Raw genomic sequence first — 23,740 nt, 5'->3', positions numbered from 1 at the left:
CCTCACCCCCACCCCCACATCCACCCCCACATCCTTTAAAGCTTTGGCCTTATTGATTCCTTGCTGTTCTAAGAGGAGTAAAACAAGATTTAGCGGGCAATTGGACTTCCCTGGAGACGTTTGGCACTGTTTCCACAATCAGATGCATAAGTAGAAGTTGGGAAGGCTCTGGATTCAGCGCGCTAGTATTCCTGTTTAAAATGTGCGGCAGTTTGGATCCAATGGGAGTCTGTGCCCCCCCCCCCCGTTAGTCAAATCACGGTTCTCCAGGGCCGAAAACCGCCACCTTTCCATCTGTGCGGGAATCAAGTGTGAAGGCAGTCTGGCCAATCAGCTGTGTGGGAATCAGGTGTGAAGGCAGTCTGGCCAATCAGCTGTGTGGGAATCAGGTGTGAAGGCAGTCTGGCCAATCAGCTGTGTGGGAATCAGGTGTGAAGGCAGTCTGGCCAATCAGCTGTGTGGGAATCAGGTGTGAAGGCAGTCTGGCCAATCAGCAGTGCTAATTGTTCAGTTAATTACCTGGGAGGAAATAAAACCAGGGCTGGATTTGGATTTGAGGGCCAGATTTGAGTGTTCATGCTGTATCAGCGGTATGAATAATTAACCCTGTACTTGCTCTCCTGTTTTTTTCCAGTACGTCTTCAATGACCTGAGTGGCTCAGTATCACTGGCTTGGGTGGGGGACGGCACAGGGGTGAGTATTTCTTTTTCTTCTCTGGTTTTTTTAATTGGGTGTGACATACTGCTTCCTGTGACACTGGGTGGTGTTTGAAATTTGGAAGGAAGCCAGAAGGGAGAGGAAAATGGCATCATTATTGCATCTTTTTCATCACGTTTTAATAATGACATGAGAAATATTATCAGTCAGCCCGTGAACCACAAGTCTGAATGTGGTCTGTGTTGGGTTGACACATTTTTAAAAGTTCAAAATTGATTGCCCTTGCAAGGATGGGTGATTTTGTGTCATTATGTGAACTGTGCGATAAAAGAGGTCTGTGAAACCATGTGAAAAAGCAGAGACCGTGGAGCAAGTTCAGTAATTCTTCTTTGATGAAACAGGATTCTTGTCAGTGTGAGCTGCGAAATCTGGAGCAATCAATACCAAAAAACAAAAAAAAAAACTAATAAAAACTCTGTATATAGCCTAGCATTTGTCTGAATAAGAGTGCCCTCAGTATGGGAACAAGTAGATTTATCAGAGTGATTGTACCCCTCCGTACAGAAACAATTTAATTTCCCCTGACTTTCCTTGCGCTGAGTAATGTTGTAGATAAACGCTTTATGTTTCAACGTAACATAAATCTTACCTTGTTACTGCAGCATCATTGGAATCCTTGAGCAGTGCTACTCGGGCGTAAAAATGTAAAAAAGAGGACTTGATGATGTCGAGCTGTCAGATTCTGACCTGTTCTGCGCCATGTCCTTGTATGATTTCTTTGTCTGAGCCTCTCTGTGTTTATTGGGTTTAATGGTTTCTTCTCTCTGACATGAATAAGAGGTTTAAGGGTCTAACTCATCCATCTCAGGAAAAACTATTAAAATTTTTAAATTTTAATAGTCATTCTGGCATTGCAAATCCTCTCTTGTATATCCTAGGGAATGTAAAAACTATGTATGTAAGGCCAGATGGTGTTAAAGCTACAAATGAGTAAATTTGTAATCCTCCTGGCTTGTATCCTCCTGGCGACATAGCTCAGGAGGTAAGACCGATTGTCTGGCAGTCGGAGGGTTGCCGGTTCAAACCCCGCCCTGGGCATGTCGAAGTGTCCTTGAGCAAGACACCTAACCCCTAACCCCTAACTGCTCTGGCGAATGAGAGGCATCAATTGTAAAGCGCTTTGGATAAAAGCGCTACATAAATGCAGTCCATTTACCATTTACCATTTGTATCAGATTCTATTTTATCAGGGACAAAAGAGTAGAAGTTAAATTGAGTAATGGCTAAGTGCCCTACTCAAATCTACAAAAAAAACAAGCTGTGCAGCAAAAAGACATGGTTGTAGACTGGCCCTTTTCTATTATCTAATTTTCTCGGAAGTCTTGCAGATATAGTGTAATTTTCACCACAAAAAAAATAGCAGGTTGTGCGTACATATATGCATTTCCTTTCTTCGATTTGAAATGCCTCAGCACGTATCCATTTGGTCTCCTGTGCTTGTCTCCCAGTGCCCCAGAAAGTGAGGACACTGTGGGCATGTCCCGGGCTGACCAAAGAGCGCAAACTGAGACAAAAAGCCAACCGACCAGCTTGTAAAACACAGTCGACCGCAAGCAGCCAGTCTGTGGAACTGCCTGTGCCGGTTTAAAACCCCCCATTTACCGCGCTCGCGTTTGCCTCATTGCACACAGGATAGGCTGGGTTCAGCTTGGCCGCACTTCCCTTGGGTTTCCACTGACCTGGAATCCCCGGCTGTGTGCCCGGGGGTTCCGCCGTGCGGAACGCTCTTCTCCGCTTCCGCCAGCGCTAGCCGACCGGCAGGACGTCAAACAGCCAGTAACCTTCCTGGATGTGGTCGCTAGCGGCAACAGTAGGTTTTAGTGGCGCGGTTGGTGATTCCGTGTTTAGACATGGTGAATTCCGGCTCCAACGCAAAGTGTTTCTCACGATGTTCCTGGAGTTTTTTTTTGTCACCGTTGTAACGTTGCCGCTACGTGCCAATTCCCGCCCCAGTTTGGAACGGCGAACCCCACTGCCGATTCGGGGGAGCGTGCTCGTCCACGGTTCTCCTCCGAGAACACGCAGAGTCGCCAGCTTGCCTCTTTACACGCCGCCGACTTCGGCTAAGCTGAGGTACAATAATGGGGGAAAAATGTTTTAAATCGCAGTTGTTCTATGAACTGCTCGTTGTGCTTTGAGAGAACGGCCTGGGCTGCGCTTTGCGTTGTTCGTTAAGGGCTCGGACCCTCCAGGCTGGAGACGGAGAGCTGCTTCTCCTGTTTAAAAATGCACGTTCCCCTCCTGGGCGCTGCGGCCCCCTCACCTCCAGCAGCCCACAGACAGTGCAGCTCTGGGGCCTCCGGTCCTGGCAGGAGCACCTTTTATGTGCTGGGGTCTCCTTTTCCCCCACGAGGGGGGGAGAAAAACTCCCCTGGAACACAAACTCCTCCCCCTCTGCTGTGCACAAGCTCCTGCCTGCCTGTGCCTTTAAAAACCCCTTGTTTTGGGGTTTGTGATGACACCCCCCCCCCCACCCCACCTCCCTCCCCTAAACCCCTGAATTCAGAATAAGAGTGGAATGTCTCAGAGGTGCGTCGCTGCACTGCTCTGTTGCTAGGAGTCACAGTTGGGGGGGTGGGGGGGTGGGGGAGGTGGGGGTGTGTGTGTGTTTGTGTTGTGTGTGTGTGTGATGACTTCACTTTGGAAACAGAAGTAGCACACAATGACTTGCAACCCTGGGCAACATGGTATCACTGTAACCGGCTGCATTCGGGCTGGGCAACTGAACGCAGGCAGCTGTGCCCAGGCCCTGTGGTGCCCTGTGGTTGAAATTGCACTGTGCTTTAAAAACACTAGAACACAACAGCCCTTTTCATATGCATATGGTTTAAAAGAAGAGTGGCCTTTAAAAACAGTTTTTTTTTTTTTTTTTTTTTAAAGATTCAATACAGAGGGACACTGGTGAGATAATCTTGTGTGCTCTTGGCTGCAGTCAGGTGTGTGCTAGAAATTTGGACATTGGTCCTCTTCGGGTACCATAGAGAAATTGTGGGAAACCCTGCTGTTCATGTGGTAAAGATTAAAATAAAACCCAAACACATGTATTATTAATGTTGTTTATACACTTTTATGGTGTCAAAAGGAGTATAAAAGATTTGTGAAATACGCAGCATGCAGTTTTATGGAAGTTGTGGGTCTCTTCGGCCCTGAAGTCGTGCATTCTTAGGTTTCATGTTAAAATGCCACAGACAAGGTTGGACTGAAAACTTTGAGGTTGAGGATTGTGTGTCACATGATGGAATGTGGCAAGTATTTAGAAGTGTGTGTGTGTATGTGTGTGTGTGCGGGAGAGAGAGAGAAAGTGGGAGGAAATGAGCGAGAGATTAATAGAGAAACAGTTTTCCTCGTGCTCATTATGTCATTGCGGAGTGAGTGCTCTAGCTCTGACTTGTGGGAAGCGCGTTTCGATTCTGATCCTAATTAAATGGCACGATTGTCATCTGATGCGGCCCTTTGCCAAGAGCTGTCACTGCACTGCTTCTCTCCAACTCTCTCTGCTTTTCTCTCCATTGCTCTGTCTTGCTCTTGCACTCCTTCTGTCTCTCTCTCTCCTTCTCTCTCCCTCCCCCTTTTCTCTCTCTCACTTTCCCTCTCTCCCTCTCTCTATTGCTCTGTCTCCCCCCTTTCTCCTGCCCTTTCTCTCTCCCTCTGTCCCTCTTCTCTCTCTCTCTACCTCTCCTTCTCCTCTCTTGCTCTCTCCCTCTCTCTCTCTCTCGTTCTCTGTGTCTCCCCCCTCTTTTCACTCATCCCCCTCCCCCTCTCTCTCAGTGTCTGTGTAGTTCGGCTCTCCTGCTGCTTCCTCCTGCAGGCAGATGGGTCGGGCAGAAAGACAGATGTTCCACCCTCCACCTACAGTGCTGTCCAGCCCTGCTGTAGTGTGTGTGTGCGTGCGCATGTGTGTGTGGGAGAGTGTGTGTGTGTGGGGGCGGGGGCTTGTGTGTGTGTGTGTGTGTTTGTGCATGTGTAAGTGTGTGGGAGCTTGTGTGTGTGTGCGCATGTGTGTATGTTGGAGCGTGTGTGGGGGTGGCTTGTGTGTGTGGGGGGGGGCACTTGTGTGTGTGGGAGCTTGTGTGCTTGTGTGTGTGTGTATGTATGGGGTTGCATTTGTGTGCAGTTCTTTTTGTGCGTACGTGTACTGTATGTTTATGTGTATGTGTGTGTGTGTGCGTGTGCGTGATTGTGCGTTCATCAGATTGCGTGTGCCTACTCTAGTGCATTACCTTTCACCAGTGAGTCCCGTGTCATGGCTGCTCATCACAGTTATGCAGATTATAAGCAGCTGCGATCGGAGCGCACGCATAAATAGAACAGCGTCGCTGTGGGGTCGTCGGCTGCCACGGTGACACACTTTTCCCTCCCAGCGCACGCTGATCCCGGGGGCTGTGAGTGACAGCTGGTTCAGTGACCCCCCTCCTGCTGACCTTATTCTGCTCTGCTCTCAGTCACTGGTGCCAGGTCCACTCCAAAAAAAAAAAAAAATCCCAAAAAAAACCCCAAATAAATCCAAATACCTAACGCCCATGGAGACCCTGCTGTCAGGTGTCTCTGAGGCACCCTTATCAGCCCGATCGTGTCTTTCAGACCCCTCCGCAGATTAATAACCTCTCTAACCCATTTTCTCTCCCAACAGGTCGTGCTGGCCTTGACAACTTTCCAGGTTCCATTTTTCATGCTGCGGTTTGGCCAGTCCAAACTGTACAGAAGGTGGGTGTCTCTGCGAAAGCAGCTCTGTTAAAAAATAATCGATTGGTGTTTTTCTCAAGGTTGAAGTGGCTCATAGACAAAGTGCTTTAGTCTTTGAACGGGGGAAAAAAAAAGTTTTGAAGTTTCACATATCAGGAAGTGGAAATGACAGTATTGATGTAATTATCAAGTAACTTGTGGTGTGCTTCTGTTTGTGGGAGCGCGATTCATTTTGAATGCTGTTCGGCCTCAATCTGCATTGTTGAAATCCATGCCCCCCTCTCTCTCCCCAACCCTGTCAGTGAGAACTATGGGAAATCCTTCCAGGACGTGACAAATCTCATCAACAACACTTTCATCCGTACTGAATACGGGATAGCGATTGGTCCGGAGAATTCTGGGAAGGTAGGTGGAGCTATTTGTATTTTTCTGGGCTCCTGAGCTGAGAAATGCCACACCACACTTCTCTTTTAACACGTCTCTGTGAACGGAGGCCCACAGTGTCATGGAGAGCAATACTGAATGTGTAGACGGACACTTTTATATCACACCATTAAGGTCACCTTTTTCCCCCCACCAAAGTGGTTTCCTCGACTGCTTTTCGGTCATTCCCCAACATGAGGTCAGTACAGTGCAGCTGTGTTTGACCCAGACCTGGGTCAAATAGGTATTTGTTTTGTATTCAAATACGTTTCTGTGCTCTATTGATCTTGCCTGGTGTAATTGAGCCTGTCAGTATGACCAGAAGGTGGGGTTTTGCACTTTTTGAGACTATTGGTTTATTACTAGACTATTGGTTTCAATACACCAGACAAGATCAGCAAAGCTTGGGAAAGTATTTGAATCCTGAAAAAATACATACTTGACCCAGGTCTGGTTTGATCACCCTTGGATAATTATGTGGAAATAAGTTGAGTGTACTCAGAAGCAGTGGTTTGTTTGGCCGGTGTGAATGCCTGTGGGTGGGGTAAAACACAGTGTTTGTTTCTACATGCATCTTGTGACCCAACATTAGTGGCGACCACAAGAGCCCTGCATTATTGCAAATGTATATTGCAGAGGGTTGTTACGACAGAGCCCTGTACAGGCTTTTATGTACACTCTATGACCAAAGGTATCTGGACTCGCCTTGGTCTGTGGCTGTTTTTCATGGTTTGGACTACTTCCTCCCCTTAGTTCCAGTGATGGCAAATAATAATGCTAAAGCATACAGTGACATTCTAGACCGTTCTGTGCTGCCCCGTCAGTTTGGGGAAGGACCTTTCCTGTTTCAGCATGACAATGCCCCTGGGCACACAGCGGGGTCCATACAGAAATGGTTTGTCAAGAACGGTGTGGAAGAACTTGACCACAGCCCTGACCTCAAGCTCATACAACACCTTTGGGATCAATTGCAAAGCCAATTGCAAGCCAGGCCTAAACGCCCAATCATTGCCTTCTGGCTGAATGGAATGGAAATAAATGCAGCAACGCTCCAAGATCTCGTATAAAGCCTTCCCAGAAGAGTGGAGGTTGTTATAGCAGCAAAGGGTGGACCAACGCCCATAATTTTGGATGCGATGTTGGATGTCAGGTGTCCGCATGCTTTTGGCCATGTAATTTATTTGGTCGTGACTTTAACCCCTCCCCCCTCCAAACCCTACAGGTCATCCTCACAGGCGACGTCTCGGGCGGCAAGGGATCCAGGATATTCCGTTCGGTGGATTTTGGGAACAGCTTCACCCATTCCGACCTGCCGTTCCATCCTCTGATGCAGATCAGCTACAACCCGCACGATGCCAACGTGCTTCTGGTCATCAGCATCACTGTAAGAGCGTGCCGATGCCGTGGCAACTAGCGCATTCTAGCATCACTGTCACGCATGATTGACAGCCCCTCACCACATTTTCCAGGACAGGGGTGTGGCTACAAGCCGGGAGTCTGGCGCACACTTTATTAACTGAACATTCTAATGCTGATGTAACAATCGCTGCTGGTAACGGAAAGCAGTGGAGTTCTAGAACACTTAGAATGTTGAAAAAACATTCCAGAAAACCTGCTCTTCAAAGGGTTAAATCATTTCCGTGAATGAGATTGATGCCTCTGCAGGTATCACGCACACACACACACACACACACACACACCCCTCAAAGTTATTGCCTTTGATTCGCTTTACTGCATGCTGACTGTTCTGAGAGAAGCTTAAGTGAATTTTGCATTTGAAATAACTCAGTTTGCCTGCTGGAGATATTCTGCTGGGGTCTTACTCTGCCTTTCTGTTTTTCAGTATGATCTGTGGGTGTCGGAGGACTTTGGAGAGAACTGGAAAAAGATACATGAAATGGTGTGCCTGGTCAAATGGTAAGAACATTGTGGACTAGCGATGCGCTCAAAATATTGATATATTAACCCGGAAGGCATTATCAGGCGCTTTTAATCCAGAATGAGTTACACATTAGTTTTCTGGTGTCGTTCTCTCCTGGACGGTGCCCCCTAGTGGTCAACAAAAATGTGCTGTTTTCATAACCTTTACATTTTTGTAGACTTTTACAACAACAAAAAAAAAACTTTCCCCGGAAAGCCTTGAAAACTTTTATCACATTCGTTAAGGTGTCTGAGTACGCTTTTGAGTCATCGGACATTCATTAGCAATTAAGATTCTGCCATGTAAAGAGAAACAAGGCGGCCTGTGTTTAGTTGTCCTTTGTTTGATAAAGAGAGGGTACCGCCAGGTTCCGCTGGTCTGCTTGTTTCCTTAGCTTTTCTTCCAGGGCTATGTTATGGGTTAAGCCCATCCGCTGCCATTGTTTTCCCTCATACCCTGGAGGCGGTAAATCTTTGGGCTTTAGTAGTAGAATGCTCAGGTCGTTAAGTCAGGCTCTCTGGTTAGGTCATGCTTAGAACCTTTAATGTTGTATTTTCAGTCTTTTGTGTCCACGGTCATGCCATTTTCTTCCTAAAACACCTTGCAAATAACCAAATAACATCTGCTGAAACAATGTCAAAGAATGGTCTCCCAGAACTGGCTTTTTCCAATGTTGCATGGTATGATCTGATTTGGCTTTCTGCTTATTTTAAAAAATAACAAAGAACGTTGTCTGCGTTGAGAGAATTGTCACTCACTAACATTATGTGCAATTTACCATAAAGAGTGTACCCTCCACCTATTTAAGTGGAGTAGGATAAACCAAGGTGGACCTGAATAGCTGGTATCAAGTTTATAGCCCTTAAAAATGCCAAAATAATCTGTCTCTGGGTTCATTTTGTTCTGCAGAGAAGTGTCTGGGATGTGCAGTGACACTGGGTCCATTTTGTTCTACAGAGAAGTGTCTGGGATGTGCAGTGACTCTGGGTCCATTTTGTTTTTTGAGATACGGTTCTTATCTCTCCTTGTCCAACGCAAAGTCTTTACTCTGAAGGCCGTTGCATCTTTGTGAAGCCGAACAAAAACATTAGAGATTCTGTAGTTCAGTGGCGTGTCCTCTATAATACTGGTTCGGTGGGTCCAATGTGCTGCACTAGTTCTATGCTCCCAACAGTCGGATGAATTCTCCAAATGCAGTGTTGTGTACTGGGGCAGTTTGGCCGGATAACCGCTATTGAACTAACTGGTTTAGTAATGGCACCCCAACCCACCAACCAGTTCTGTTGCAGATTTAGGCCAACTCAGCTCTGCTAAGACATTATACCCCCGCACTGTTATCAAGTGCAGGCATCCACCTACATGCACACCTACTGACAAACTTTTGAGCACTTCTTTATATAAAGAGCCACTGCGGTGGGTCTCAGAGCTGCTGATTAGAAATCAACGAGCAGATTGATTTGTCTGCAGAAACCCTGATGGACTGAAATAGCAGAGCTCAGGTTTGGCTTGTATACTTCTGCTTTTAGTGGCCTGGAATGACTCAGACTGCAAAAAAAAAAGGCTGAAAAAGCGTGCAGCACATGCAGTGTTGCGTGTGAGATTTGTGCTAAGTTGCTAACACAAAAGGGTTACAGCATCACTTGGCACTGTGTGCTTTACTTGGCTGGGCTCGCCTGCGTGTTTGGCTGCAATTGCTGTTTCATTTATGGGCAACAGGACCCAAGCAGCTGTAGGCTTAAATAAGCTGTAAATTACTTTTATATTACGGCTGCAGCGCATTGTAGTGATTCTGGAGGTGGGCTTGTAGGCCTGGGGGTGTAATTAACTTCCCTGATGGGACACTGAGCTCGAACCTCTGCAGAGGTTGCCCGAATTGCTTCAGGAGGCATCCAGCTGTATGATTGGATAGCGTGCCAAAATGCTAGCCATGAGTGTTGCCCTGGAAAACTGTGTCTATATGGCAAATGGATCTGAAGCGAAAGCGTAATAGCTAACACTCATTTGAAAATATGATAGTGGGGGGAAAGGTGCTGATTTGACTGTGGCTGAAAGCCAACGGCCTTGCGTCTCACGTCTGTCTGTTTGATCCCAGGGGGACGGACAACACCATCTTCTTCACCACGAACCCAAACGGATCCTGCAGTGAGTGATTGAACCAGTGTATGTCGGTAAAGAGTGCACCCGCAAGCCCGAGGCGTGTGAAAGTCAGTCACCCTCCCCCCCTCTCGTTTGTGCGGTGTGTGTCAGGTGACCGAGGGATGCTGGAGCTCCGGAAGACCTCGGATTACGGGCGGAACTTCAAAACTGTCGGAAAAAAGATCTTCTCCTTCGGCCTGGGCGGGCGCTTTGTCTTCGCCTCGGTCATGACCGGGACGGTAAGGCTGCGTCTGTGCGTCTGTGTGTCCGTGCGTCTATGTGTCTCTGTGTGTCTGTGCGTCTGTGTGTTTGTGCCTCCATGTGTCTGTGTGCATTGTGCATGTATGTGTGTGGGTGTCTGGTATGAGTAGGACCTATGTGACTTAATTCACTATGCTAAACTGACTTTGCCTCATTTCTCTGGAGTATAAAAAAGGAATTAAAAAACAGAACTTGTAAAAATACTTTGTCGTATTTACTCAAATACCAGTGAGTATTTTTATTCCTTTCTTGTGTAAGTTTTTCTTAACTCGATATGAACTATGTTTAATGGGCAAGGAAGGTGTGTGGGTGTATTTGTGGGCGGGTGTGTTTGTGTATATGTGTTTGTGTACATACGTGTGTGTGTGTGTGTGTGTGTTTGCGTGCGTGCGTTTGTGTGTGAGCTGTAGGATGTTTAACAGCCATCTCCTCTCTTTATGTGATGTATGCATTTGGACGCGGCGTGCGCGCGTGTTCGTAAGTGCGTAACATGCGTGTGTCGCTCTCAGGGCACCCTTCGTATGATCCACGTTTCGGTGGACCAGGGGGACACGTGGAACATGGCCCAGCTGCCCCCCGTGGGGCACGAGCAGTTCTACTCCATCCTGGCGGCCAACGACGACATGGTGTTCATGCACGTGGACGAGCTCGGTGGTCAGTCCCCCCCGCTCCGCTCCGCCATGTTTCACACTTCCTGTTCATCTCCGCCATGTTTCACACTTCCTGTTCATCTCCGCCAGGCCCTTTCTCTCTTCAGACGGCTCGTCTTAGGATCCGCACCATATTTCTCTCCAGACAGCCGGATCAGACAACTTATCTTATCTGTAACAGATAGGCATCATAAGGGAGGGGTTGAACAGTGCACTTTTAATCGATGCTTTACGTATCTGTCCCATGTAAACTATCAGAGTTTCTATCTGACGCTGAAAATTAAGCTGGGGAAAGTGCTTAAAAATATTCTCTTAACTTCCTATAGAAACTTTGCGTATGTAACAATGTGTCTTGCAGACACGGGGTTTGGCACCATCTATGTGTCGGATGACCGCGGCACCGTTTACTCCAAATCTCTGGAGCGCCACCTCTACACCACCACAGGGGGCGACACAGACTTCACCAACGTCACTTCCCTTCGCGGGGTCTACATGACCAGCGTACTGGCCGAGGGTAAGACACATGCAAACGCGTATATGCACACACACACATGCGCACAAGCACACACTCCTAAAAGGGGTGGCAGCAGTCAGTCAGCAGTTTGGCTGTTTGTTTCCCTGTGTGGGTAGGCTGCAGCCTCGTCAGCTTGTTCCGTTTCGAATCCTGAAACGGCGGCAGCTGCTGCCTCTCTCACACTATCCTGATTTAAACTCGGCATTCTTCATCAGCTCTACCACAGAGACAAATGAGCAGTTTCAGTGTGACGGGGGGAGTCTGCGCTCTCCATCACTGTTAGCATCTACCAGCCGGGTACTGCGGGGGGCCACTGAGCATGCCAAAAAGCCTGTGATCCTACAGCCGGGGCGGGGGGGGCGGGGGGGGGCTTTCCTTGGCCGAGTGCCTACTGGAAGACGGAAGCCAGTTTGAAATTATCACTCCTGAGAGCAACGCTGAGAGAGGCAGAAAAGATACAGTGTACAGTGTATCTGTACAGTATCGCTGCTGGACGGAAACCAAGATATTTTACATTTGATTTTAATACTGCTAAAGGTTTTTCTTATTAAAAAAACGGATCGAATTCATTCACACCGCATTCAGTTAAAATTTTGTGAGTAATGTTCTCCCGGCTCCTGTATACAAGGACACCGGTAGAAGCTGTGAGACAGAGACGCCCCCACTTGTGCAGTTTCGTTCCTAACCCCCCCCCCGTACTCTGTGTCCCAGACGGCTCGGCGCAGACCATGGTGACCTTTGACCAGGGCGGGGAGTGGAGGGCCCTGAAGAAGCCCAGGAACGGGAAGTGCGATTCGACGGCCAAAGATCCGGAGCTGGTGAGACACATTCCCATCAGCCCGGGTTTAGTCACTTAACACGCACTGTGTACTGGGGCTACAGCAGCTGGGTTCAGTCACTGAACACACACTGCGTGCGGTTTACTTGGGATGCTTTCTGTTTTTCGCATTTCTTGTAACTCCTTACTTGTTGGGCAGATATTTTCACTCGCCAGTTTTCGATATCTTAAGAGACCGAGGGTGGAATATTTTGCTGTTGACTGCAAAGTGTTGATTTATTATGTTGATTTATTATTGAGCCGTTGTTCTTTTGCTGATTACTCCAGTGCACTTTTATGGAACTTCCGCTGCTCTTGTGGACGTTACTGCCTGCTGTGTCTGTATGTCTGTAACCGTGTATCTGTGTGTCTGGACGTCTGTGTGTGTGTGTGTGTGTGTGTGAGAGAGAGATTGTGGCTCTGTTAGAATGTGTCGGGCTGTGTGTGTGTGTGTGAGTGTGGGCCTGTGAGAATGCGTTGGGCTGTGTGTGTGTGTGTGTGTGTGTGTGTGTGTGTGTGTGATTGTGGGTCTGTGAGTATACGTCGGGCTGTGTGTGTGTGTGTGTGTGTGTGTGTGTGCGTGTGAGATTGTGGGTCTGTGAGAATGCGTTGGGCTGTGTGTGTGTGTGTGATTGTGGGTCTGTGAGTATGCGTCGGGCTGTGTGTGTGTGTGTGTGTGTGTGTGAGAGAGAGAGATTGTGGCTCTGTTAGAATGTGTCGGGCTGTGTGTGTGTGTGTGTGTGTGTGTGTGTGTGTGTGTGTGAGATTGTGGGTCTGTGAGTATGCGTCGGGCTGTGTGTGCGTGTGCGTGTGCGTGTGCATGCATCAGGCTGTGTGGAGGGACAGTAATATCTCTGCCTCCTCCTGTCTGCAGTGCAGCCTCCATATCCACGCCTCCTACAGCACCTCCATGAAGCTCAACGTCCCCATGCTGCCCCTGACCGAGCCTAACGCCGTGGGGCTCATTCTTGCCCATGGTAACCAGGCAACGCCTTGCACACACACTTCCCGCACCGCCCTCTCGCCCACTCCCAAGATAATGGCTGCATCCCAATCCACTAAAGCTTCACCATCACTTAAGAGCAACTTACCTTGCTCTGCCATAGCTTCTAGGCTACTTAGCTGATAAAGCTATAGGACCATATGTCACTAGCCAATAGCAAGCTAGTTAGCAAGCCTACACAACTAGAGAATAATAAATATATCAGATATACAGCTGTGAAATATCTGTCGCTAGCAAGCAGATATAGCTTGTTAACATTAGCTTATTACCCTTCCTTCCCCCGGAAAAGTAATTTGGTAAACATTCCATGTCCGTTTGTCTTTACTATACAAAGTTTATTTACATCGGAAATGCCTGGAGAGCTTCAGTTCAATCTCACAAAAGCCTACAGGATGAAACGGACCCTGCGGGTGTTTTGGCAATGAAGGGTGGAAAATATTTACTCTGCGTTTGCTGTGGATCTCATTCCCTCAAGAAAATCTGAGCATGGGAAAAGCTAAGTAACGTATTCCGCTCAGCTTATTAACAGCGTTGAAGTGCTCCTCAGGTGACGATGAGGGTACATCAAGCGAAGCCTGTCGGGTCTGTGAGTGGAGATTATGAGAGCGGAGACAAATACACGCCACACACAGAAAATGCTTTTAGTGCGGCATAGCCTTGCTCCCCCCCCGTTAGCCGCGTGCTAAGCTTCGCTATGCCAAAATGTCCGGTGATTGAATCATGGTTTCAGGATGCAGGATTCTCTGGGTGCTATTTTACTTCACCTCTGACCCCCCTGCTCCCCCGTTTTGTGTGCTTCAGGGAGCGTGGGCGACGCCGTCTCCGTCATGGCGCCCGATGTGTACGTCTCCGACGACGGGGGCTACACCTGGCTTCGGGCCCTCGAGGGCCCCCACCACTACGCCATCCTGGACTCCGGGGGCCTGCTGGTGGCCGTGGAGCACACCCCCTCCCAGCCCATCTCTCAGATAAAGTGAGTCAGGGCAGGGAAGGGGCGGGGCCATCCCAGGCCATCTCTCAGATAAAGTGAGTCAGGGTGGGGAAGGGGCGGGGTTTGGTGCCGGTGGGTGTGGAGGTCACAGTGTGCCTACCATGTGCAGTCATCTAAAATGGCGTCCTAAAGCACCACACAGAAAAAACAAATTTGGAATGCCCAATTATATTCATCGGCCTGGGAACGAAATGTTAGTGGAACAAATAAGGAAGACATTTTGGGAGGAACCACGGTCGAGAGGGGGGAGCCCATCCTCCCCTTGGCTGGCTCAGGAAGTTAGTTTGTAATGATTATTTTGTCATTCGGCCATTTTTAAGATCAGTCAGTTGTTCAAAAATAAAAGTTCAAGAGTGATGACGGAGTGTGGGTGTGTCCACCAGCTGAGCCGTCCAATCACGTGCTGTGTGAGGTGTGCTCTCCTGCAGGGGCCCAGTTAATCCTCTTAGGGGAGTCACCGAGTCACTTTCAGGGGGTGAGAGCAGGACAAACACACCAAATTAAACCTTTTATCTCTGGAAGCTACAGCCAGTTGTTAAATGCGCTGCAAGGCATTCTGCACGGTCAGGATTTCACACTAGACATGTGAAAATAAAAAAATTATTTTTTAAGTTGAGTGGTTGGTAATAGGTAGATAGACTGGGGTCTGCATTATGCATCAGTGGATCTATACTGCTGCAATAAAAGGAAATACAGTTTATAACTTTCATTCGTATATAACTAATGGCAAATAGTTACAGCTGCATATGATGTTTGTTATTAGTTTATTTTCACTGGGAGAATGCACAGTAATAGCATTTCTGTAAATGTGCCAGTCAGCCAGAGAGGAAAATTTTTTATCTGTAGTCTCTGTTATCTGTGATGTATTCCTACCACGTCTGAGCCACATGTTTTTTTGGGGGGGAAAATGCAAGCACAAAAGCCTTGCAAGGGAGCCCAGCAGGGGGGCTGTCCGGAGTAGTGGGAGATTTTCACTGACAAGCCAGGTGTCTGTTGCAGGTGGCTCAGCGCACCATAATAAGCACGTACTTCCCTCTGTGCTGTGTAAAACCAGTACCCCTATCATGATGAGACATTCAGACACTCCTTTGGACTCTAAATAACCCACAGTGACTTCAGAAACAGTGACGGTCAGCGCCATGGTAATTGCAGGGCTTCGTTGACGTTGCGCGCGGACTGTGCCTAATCGCAGGTTTTCCACGGACGAGGGGCAGTGCTGGCACGTCTTCAACTTCACCGACGACCCGATGTTCTTCACGGGCCTGGCGTCCGAGCCCGGCGCGCGCTCCATGAACGTCAGCATCTGGGGCTACCGCGAGTCTCTCCTCAGCCAGTTCTGGGTGTCCATCACCATCGACTTCACGCAGCTGCTCACCCGCGACTGTGAGTGAGAGCTGCAGGCTTCGCCGCGGGTTTCGGGAAGCGGCCTGGGGCGGAATGGAATCCGCAGCGCTGCTCTTCGGGCCGACAGCTCTGATTTATTACCTTCTCTCTGGAGGTCATAACCCTCTGGTTTGAGCTAACAGAAGTGTAGAATATTTGGTTTTATTCTGTGCGTTTCCTTGCTTGGATTTGCCCGCTAACTCGCCGACAAGGCTGACAAAGCTTGATGTCTAATAATTATCCTAGTAATACCATTAATTATTATAATAATTATTATAATGTGGGAATTTTACAGAGATTGGTGTCACATTCTTTAAATCAGTGTTTTTTGAACTATTGGGTACCTAATTGGGTACCTAATTGGGTCATGGGACTATATGAGGTGGGTCCCGGAATGAGTCCCTGAAAGGTACTAAAGTTCTAATTTGGATCCCGATATTAAAAAGTTTAAGAACCAGTGCTTTAAATCAGTCATGTTTCTCTTTCATATTTATAATGTGTGAATGTCCTCCCCTCAGATACAGTATGAGCTGCCCATGTCTCTGTCTCTGCTTGTAGGCGGTGAGAAGGACTACGTGCAGTGGCTGGCGCACTCTGATGACATCAGCGACCCCACCGACGGCTGCATGCTGGGGTTCAAGGAGAGGTTCCTGCGGATGCGCAAGGACTCCGTCTGCTGGAACGGCCGCGACTACATCGTCACCAAGCAGCCCACGCCCTGCCCCTGCACCCTGGATGACTTCCTGTGGTATGGCTCTGCCAAAGCCCACTTCACCCTCTCACCCACTGTGCCGATGAACCTGCACGCAAAGCCACTGGGGGTGGGGGGGGCTCTAACCTTCGTCTGTTCCCCCGTCTGTCGCTGAATCACTCGGACGTACACACCCCATCGCGGTTGCAAAGGGGCAGCCGAAAAATGCCTGCTTTCTGGCTGTTTTTCTTGTTTTCATCAGCTGTGTTTGCAAAGGTCTAAAAAAATGCCTGTCTAGACCAATCATAACTCAGAGGTGTCAATGTATTTAAAATAAGTTTTAAAACCTCCACCATTAATGTTCAGTGTATGCATTTTGGAGTTAAACTGGACTTGTTGAATGCCTTCAGGTTAGTTGTACTGGATGTAGGCCAAGGTTTATGGCCAGCTGTCTTCCTGCTGTCCTGCAGTGATTTTGGGTACTACCGTGCAGCCAATAGCTCGGAGTGCCTGGAGCAGCCAGACCTACAGGGGCACGCTCTGGAGTTCTGTCTTCACGGGAAGAAGGAGCAGCTGCAGACCAGCGGGTAACTCTCAAATAATCCCCCGTCACCTTGGTGTGTAACACTCAAATCTGCCCCCCACTATGGTGTGCAACGCTCAAATAATCCCCCGTCACCTTGGTGTGTAACACTCAAATTATCCCGTCACCATGGTGTGTAACACTCAAATTATCCCGTCACCATGGTGTATAACACTCAAGGTTGGAACTCTCAAATCTGCCCCTCACTTTGGGGTGTAACTCTCAAATCAGCCCCTTAAAACAAGTTGTAACACTCAAATCTGGCCCTCATAACAGGGTGTAACACTCAAATTTGCCCCTCACAGTGGTGTGTAACACTCAAATCTGCCCCGCACAACAGGGTGTGTCTCTCAAATCTTAATGTGGTCTGTAATCTTCCTCATCTACCAGATCAACAGGTAAAACACAAGCTTCTCTGTACACCTGGTTCTCATTAACTTTCACCAGCAGCTGATTAGTTGTCCAGTTTTTTTTTTACCTTATTACAGTTATAACTGTTCTCCTTTTAGTGTCAGCTATTTTTGCCCATATCTGTTAAAATGTCACGAGACCAGATTAGACCAGAGTTTCCCGCCTTTTCGGGGTGAGTGGTTTTACAAAGCCCTTGCCCATGACCGTGTGTCTGTGGATGGGGAAAGGCGGTACCCAATGACGACACTGACCCACTTCCACCATCAATGTCTCCCAGGTATCGGAAGATCCCGGGAGACAAGTGTGAGGGCGGGGTCATGCCGGAGCGCAAGGAGATCGACCTCAGCAAGAAGTGCGTGAGCAACCTGCTGGGGCAGGAGCTGCTGGTAAGTCCAGATTCACCGCTCTTTCAGTACTGCGGTGATATGCACAGACTGGGCTGTGTGCTCATTACACTTCCCCTATGTCACTGTGCAGTTAGTCTGAGCTGTATTATTACGTGTGATTGGCCTCAATGTGCCTGTCCAGGCACACATTACATGCTGTAAAACCATTCCAGTGTAGGTTCTTATTTGAACGGCTGTTATGTCGTCACCTGGTGGATTAAATGTAGTAATGTAGACAAAACTAACAGCATGTGCATGTGCACGATAAAAAGAAACCACAATGTAGAAATGCATAGACACAACAAGAGATCATTTCTTTTCCTCACACCAGGTGCTGCCAAAGCCCCAGTGCGGATAGAAACATTGATCATGCTGAAATGAGAAATAAAGCTATATTTTAGGGAGCTGTCCTTGCAGTGTGCACTCTCCATTTCTGTTTTCCATCTTATGGGCCTGCACACAATCAGTACAACACTTTGTCTTGCTGGTTTTTTTCTTGCTGAATGTCGCATATCCCTTCTTTTTTCTCTGTTCTTCTCTCTCCTCACCCCTCTCTCTCTCTCTCTCTCCTTCAGAGGGATTCCCACTACAGTTCCGTGCCCATCGTTGCTGCAGTCATCGCCATCCTGCTCATCAGCACGGTGGCAGGCGTTCTCTTCGTCAAGAAATACGTGTGTGGCGGCAGGTCAGCTATGGAGCCATTCATTCTTTCCTTTTCAGTCTGTCAGTCTGAGTCTGAGTCCTCTGAAAAGTTCCCTGTCAAAAAAACATGAACGCTATAGTCAGCACCTCTCCTTTTTTATTTTGCAGGTTTATGCCTTGAGCTTAACCCTCAAATTATGTTTGGGGTCAAATTGACCCCAACGGTTTAACCTGACACAAAATATTTGACACTTGTGTGTAACGTAATGCCACCCAAACTGCTAGCTTTTTATCTCTAAATATTAAAAATAGGTAAGAAACATCTAATTTTACAGCGTGAGGTAAGTGAAACGAAGTGCTTCTCCTCAAAAGCATGTATTTATAGCCAGGTGTGTTAGTTCTTAGAACTTGAGTTTGATTTGGTTTCAGAACACATTGTGCATTTGAAGTTCTTCTGTAAGGCGTTTGAGGTTTGTTACCACATTGATTGAGCTATTGATTCACGTTGCAAGAACAGTATAATTAATGCACAACAGCCGGTACAAAACCTGACAGCTTGTATAAACCATTGCGATAGTAATTGCAGCAGTAGTCACATGAATAGGAAATTTTATAGCACATAGTATATCTGATTCCCATAAAACTGTAGGTTTATAGTGGCAGTAGTATTGTGATTATTATATCTATTATGTTATAGTTGTAGTGTATTTATGCTGTGAAAAAAAACCTTGTATTGCCAAAACAGTTAATTCCGACGAACAGCGAAACAAGGAACAGCTTTTTTTTAAAGATGCCAACACAGCCTTATGGTTTATGCACAAGGAATTTTGAACAAACTTTTTAAGTTGAGTTTTGCACCATTCTCAACTTCCGATGTGTGTAAAAAAAAATTTTTTAAATGTTAAAACATTAACTGCCCAAATGAAGGAAACAAAATGATATACAGTGTTTTTGTGCGGCACCATTTAGTGTAATTATTATCAGTATAATTATTAAGTGGAGAATTGATCGCCGCAGGCCTCCAACGGGGTGCCTCTTGTGTGAATATTTTTTCCTCGCCCGACAGGTTCTTGGTCCACAGATACTCTGTGCTGCGGCAGCACGCCGAGGCCAATGGGATCGAGGGGATTGACGAGCTGGACAGCCACGTGGCCGAGTCTGGCAAGAGCGACTACCACGACGACTCGGACGAGGTGCGAACAAAACGCAGCCTCCCTGCCGTCACTGCGCTGAAGGGCAGATGGACTCATAACACACAACATTCTCTTGCTTCTTTCACCCTTTGAACAGTTCATCCTTGAAGCTGAACAGATAGGAATATTGACATTCTGCAAGGTTTGCTTAATACCTCATTGAGAATGATATTGCATTGGCCTCGTTAGTGGTAGCCAGGAGTCCTGGCTGCGGGGCAATGCATAATATACAGTAGGTTCAGAGGAAGGGAGGGATTTGGTCAGCAGCGTGTCCCTCGTCTCATTGCACAACGGCAGCTACTTTGCCTGATGGAACACCTGCAATATGCCTACACCAGTTGCGTCGGTCATGTAGTTCTCCAGCACAATACCTGTGCTGAGTATGCACCAGCAGTCTGCAGGGAATGCAACAGAACAATCTACAGGGTATGCACCAGCAGAGATTGCAAGGTTTGCACCAGCACAGTCTGTAGCATATGCATCAGCAGTCTGCAGACTGTGCATGCTCATTTTTACCCAGCCGAATTAACAGATGTTTCAATGGTACTGGCCTATAATTATGATTGAGCATTCTAAATTTACGAGAAATTAAAAAAAAAAAAAAAAAAAGCATTGACAAAAAAGTGGATAATTTCCATTTAATTTCTTTCACTCCATGAAAAGCCTGGGTTGTCAGACACACTGACTCCCAACTCTGTGCTGGCTTACTCCTCTCTGATTTTCATTCACAGGACCTTCTGGAATGAGATGGAGAGCCAGAGAGACCGGCCACCACTTCGAGGGCCAAGCTGGGAAAATCCGCACCCCCACCCCCCCACCCCCCCAAAAAAAACATTTCCCTGCTCTCAGCCTGCTCCCCCTGAGCCTCTCTGTGCCCCTACCTGGTCACTAACATCGCTGCTGCTTCCTGTGCCCCCCCATCCTTCTATCACCATGGAAACCTCTGGCAGCTCCACCTGTGAGGGAGAAGGGCCGTTCTCACGACTCCTGCCATCTCTTTCTGTCGGTTGTGTTGCAGCTGTGGGAGAAATGAACTTGACCAGCATGCGAGAGAGCTGGAAAAACCAAGGGGCGGGCTGAAGGACGCGAGGCTGAGCTCAGCAACGTGTGAAAGGCGTTCATGCTGTCACGACCCTGCATCAAGCTTTTCTGATACAGCTTCCCTGTTCAAATAAACGCGAAGAGATGTTGTAAATACAGACAGACGAAAGCGTGGTACTGGAATAATTTTGACGTTGTGTGTCACAGCTGTGCTCCACCGTTGGCTTGCTCCTTTTTTTTCCAGCGTCGAATCCCCAATCTGAAGGACATCACGCCTTGAATGACATCATGGAGACATGCAATTCAACGAAACTCACCAATACTGGATGTGAACTATTCTTCAAGGCCAGAGCTACACGATCTGCTGTAATGGATACAATCATTATTCTTAAATTAAAGAATTTAAAAGGATGAAAAATATTCTAAGCTAAATGGGTTCATCCTACTACCATCCCCCCTACCCCCCCCTATCCCATACACACACACACACACACACAGTTTGCTACTCCACTTGCTGAGTACCCCCGGCTTGATGTATTGGAATCACCGGGAAGTGAATTAGACTGCTAAAATGTGACACAACTGTAAGCCCATGTAGTAACAGGATTCTGCTGGAAAAAAGTATTCACGTGTAGAATGTCTTGAGCAATAAAATTGTCAGACGCAATAATTATTAATAATCACATTCCACAGAACAGTGTTCCTCTTGTTCTTCAGATACAGATATGTTGAATTAAAAGAAAGTACATTTTAATACAAATCACTGTCCATTTTAGGTTCACCCCAACCCTGCTTTAGTGGTCTAAAGAAAAATGGTCAGTCATTGTGAAATTTATCCTGTTGGTGTGTTCATGGATATTCCAATGTACAGATCAGATTTTTTCCCTGGGCATCAAGCTTTCTGCTGTAGCCAGCAAGAACTAAAACAGATGTTTGGTATCACTTTTGTTGTCTCTTGGCAGTGGCAGAATCCTAACGGTGCACAAAATATGTAGGCTGGTATGAGTCACTCTCTGCCTTTTCTCTGCTCAGCTGATTAGCCAACTGGTCTTCCAAAAATAAAGAGGATAACTCTTTGATAGCTGTAGTCACTGTCGACTATGAAGACCATCCCCAAAAGCAAAAAACTTAAAATATTAATCAGAAAAATATTTTCTGTTTAGTAACACTTTAAGTTTTCACCTCTTTTCCTTATCTATATATATTTTTCACTTGGTTGTGACCGGGAGTATTTGCTTCACTGCTCATCAGAAAGCTGTCGTTGCAGGGAGGAATTTTTAAGCTGTCGCACTTGAACATTTTGCAACCATTTCTATAGTGAAGAGTAGGGTCATACTTCAGTTCATGAGTATCGCTGGAGCTGTTCTGAGGCTGACTGTACATGCATTAAAGGTAGCTAGGAACAGTTTATCATTTGCCATTTGCTGGCAGGGTTTATTAAGCTATTGTGGATATTAAGGTCCAGGATTGACAAAATGTGACAGATTATCTTAAATGGTTCGCCACCGGGAACTAACGTAGTCCAAAAGGAGTGGCAATATTTTAGACCCACAAACGACAGAAACTTGTTAGATGCCATCATTCCCATAAGTAAATGGAGATCAACAGTTACAACAGACCTGGAGCTTATTGACCTGTGAAGGAAATTTGCAATGTATGTCAATATAAAACCTAATATGTAGGAACAGGGACACATGGAGTATGCAAATTTCTGCTCTATTTGTTGTTACAAAATGTTACTTGAATAGAAGATCCAAGCGGTCTGGTCCCAATTGAATTATGTGGTCTTTGAGCTAATAGTCTTGAGAACTTTAAGCAAGTTGGACATATTTCTGTGAAGCACAGAGATGTCTCAAAAACAATTCCAGTCAAGGTGAAAAAATGAAACCTAATTGTCCTACCTTCATACTACATAAGAGTACTTAAGACTCATTTTTTCACCATTAATATTGCAGCCAGGTACATTTTTTCCATTGGGTTAAAATGCACCCACATCTGTGCTTTTACTCTTCTGTGGTATTTAACATGCATTTATACATTTGTACATTAAACACGAGACAACTGACAGTAGAAGGTACATTTTTGACTAGCTTGCATTAATGGTTCCTTCCGCATGGCCTTCCCTTCCTATGAATTGGTAAACCATCATCATGGCCGAATTCAGCATTCACTGTAAAGGTGTAGACGCTAAAGTTGGAATTAGTCACTTAAAAGCAAGGTGCACTCTGAAAAATAGACACATTACATCGGCTTCATTGTCGGTCTGGCATGATGTTCAGTAATGAGTGTGGACATTATTTCCTCTGCATTAACATGGCAGACAAGCTAACTTGCACATCAAATATGGACAGACTTGCTTCAGGAGACTGATTCTGGCACTCTGTCTTCTGAGTGCTCTCTACTGATTAATTTTCTGAGAGTTGGCTTTCAAACTTCCTATATCTTTTTTCAGACCAGGAGAATCTATGCCAAGACTTGCTTTGTTATGCTTGATTTTTGAGCTCTAATATAAATGACTGGCAGCTCTTGATTAAATTCATGAGGCTCATGGTTTATTAAAACTGAAGAACCATTATGATGTATGGTATGATATGGCTGATGACACATTTCCGATAAAGTGGCTGTACATAGAGTCTGTGGTGGCTAAATGGTGTATACAAAAAGACTTCTAACTTTGTAATGCTATGGTTTTTTTCTGTATATTTGAGAAAATATCGTGTGATTTACAAATGGACTTCCTGGTACTTCCCAGTACTTTTACAAGGCAGATTTTTCTTTTCTTCATAATAAATATAGTAAATTCAAAAGAGATTTTTGGTTGTTTCTGTGAACACCAGCACACCAACATTCTCAAGGTGTAGAAGTGCATATAATTCAGTTTACTCAAAGACAAGTCTGCAGAAAAAGCACTGTCATCTGGAACAGTGGCCTTGTTCACATACCTTAGGTAAAAAATCAAATATAGAAGTTGTAGACAATGAGCATGATGGATTTATAGTTACCTAAAGGATATGTAGAACTGCCCTCTGCTTTATAGGTGTATTTAGTTTGTGATACTCATATCTGATCTGAAAATATCTTTCAAACTCATGCAAACACTAACTTCACATCAATGGCAATTTCAGAATTAAAACTGATGTACAGGTAATTTTACCTGGCCTTCTGGATCTTTTCATATAATTTTAAATTGGCTGCAAACTTGAGGAAATGACACGTTCCTAGTTCCTTCGCAAAGAACTAAATGTATTCAATGCTTGCATTCAAGTTCGAAACAAAAATGTGAGTCCCACGTC

At 46.4% G+C, this 23,740-nt stretch overlaps 1 protein-coding gene across 2 annotated transcripts in view; it reads left to right on the top strand.

Annotated features, from left to right (window-relative positions):
- sort1a (sortilin 1a) overlaps positions 1-23,254 on the top strand; it is a 42,036-nt gene extending 18,782 nt beyond the window's left edge. For both annotated transcript variants that reach the window (XM_064304785.1, XM_064304784.1), the window contains 19 exons: positions 635-694; positions 5,349-5,422; positions 5,704-5,806; positions 7,047-7,208; positions 7,668-7,741; positions 9,838-9,887; positions 9,993-10,120; positions 10,652-10,796; positions 11,151-11,306; positions 12,018-12,124; positions 12,998-13,100; positions 13,928-14,099; positions 15,310-15,500; positions 16,059-16,248; positions 16,662-16,778; positions 17,463-17,571; positions 18,147-18,256; positions 19,280-19,406; positions 20,138-23,254. In XM_064304785.1, coding sequence (XP_064160855.1) covers positions 635-694; positions 5,349-5,422; positions 5,704-5,806; positions 7,047-7,208; positions 7,668-7,741; positions 9,838-9,887; positions 9,993-10,120; positions 10,652-10,796; positions 11,151-11,306; positions 12,018-12,124; positions 12,998-13,100; positions 13,928-14,099; positions 15,310-15,500; positions 16,059-16,248; positions 16,662-16,778; positions 17,463-17,571; positions 18,147-18,256; positions 19,280-19,406; positions 20,138-20,152 — 2,193 coding nt within the window. In that variant the 3' untranslated portion in view covers positions 20,153-23,254. The remainder of the gene's footprint in view (positions 1-634; positions 695-5,348; positions 5,423-5,703; positions 5,807-7,046; positions 7,209-7,667; positions 7,742-9,837; positions 9,888-9,992; positions 10,121-10,651; positions 10,797-11,150; positions 11,307-12,017; positions 12,125-12,997; positions 13,101-13,927; positions 14,100-15,309; positions 15,501-16,058; positions 16,249-16,661; positions 16,779-17,462; positions 17,572-18,146; positions 18,257-19,279; positions 19,407-20,137) is intronic.
- The last annotated feature ends 486 nt before the right edge of the window (positions 23,255-23,740 follow it).

This window comes from Anguilla rostrata, chromosome 13 (genome assembly GCF_018555375.3).
Source record: "Anguilla rostrata isolate EN2019 chromosome 13, ASM1855537v3, whole genome shotgun sequence".
NCBI lineage: Eukaryota > Metazoa > Chordata > Actinopteri > Anguilliformes > Anguillidae > Anguilla > Anguilla rostrata.
This window is presented reverse-complemented; position numbering and strand designations above follow the sequence as displayed.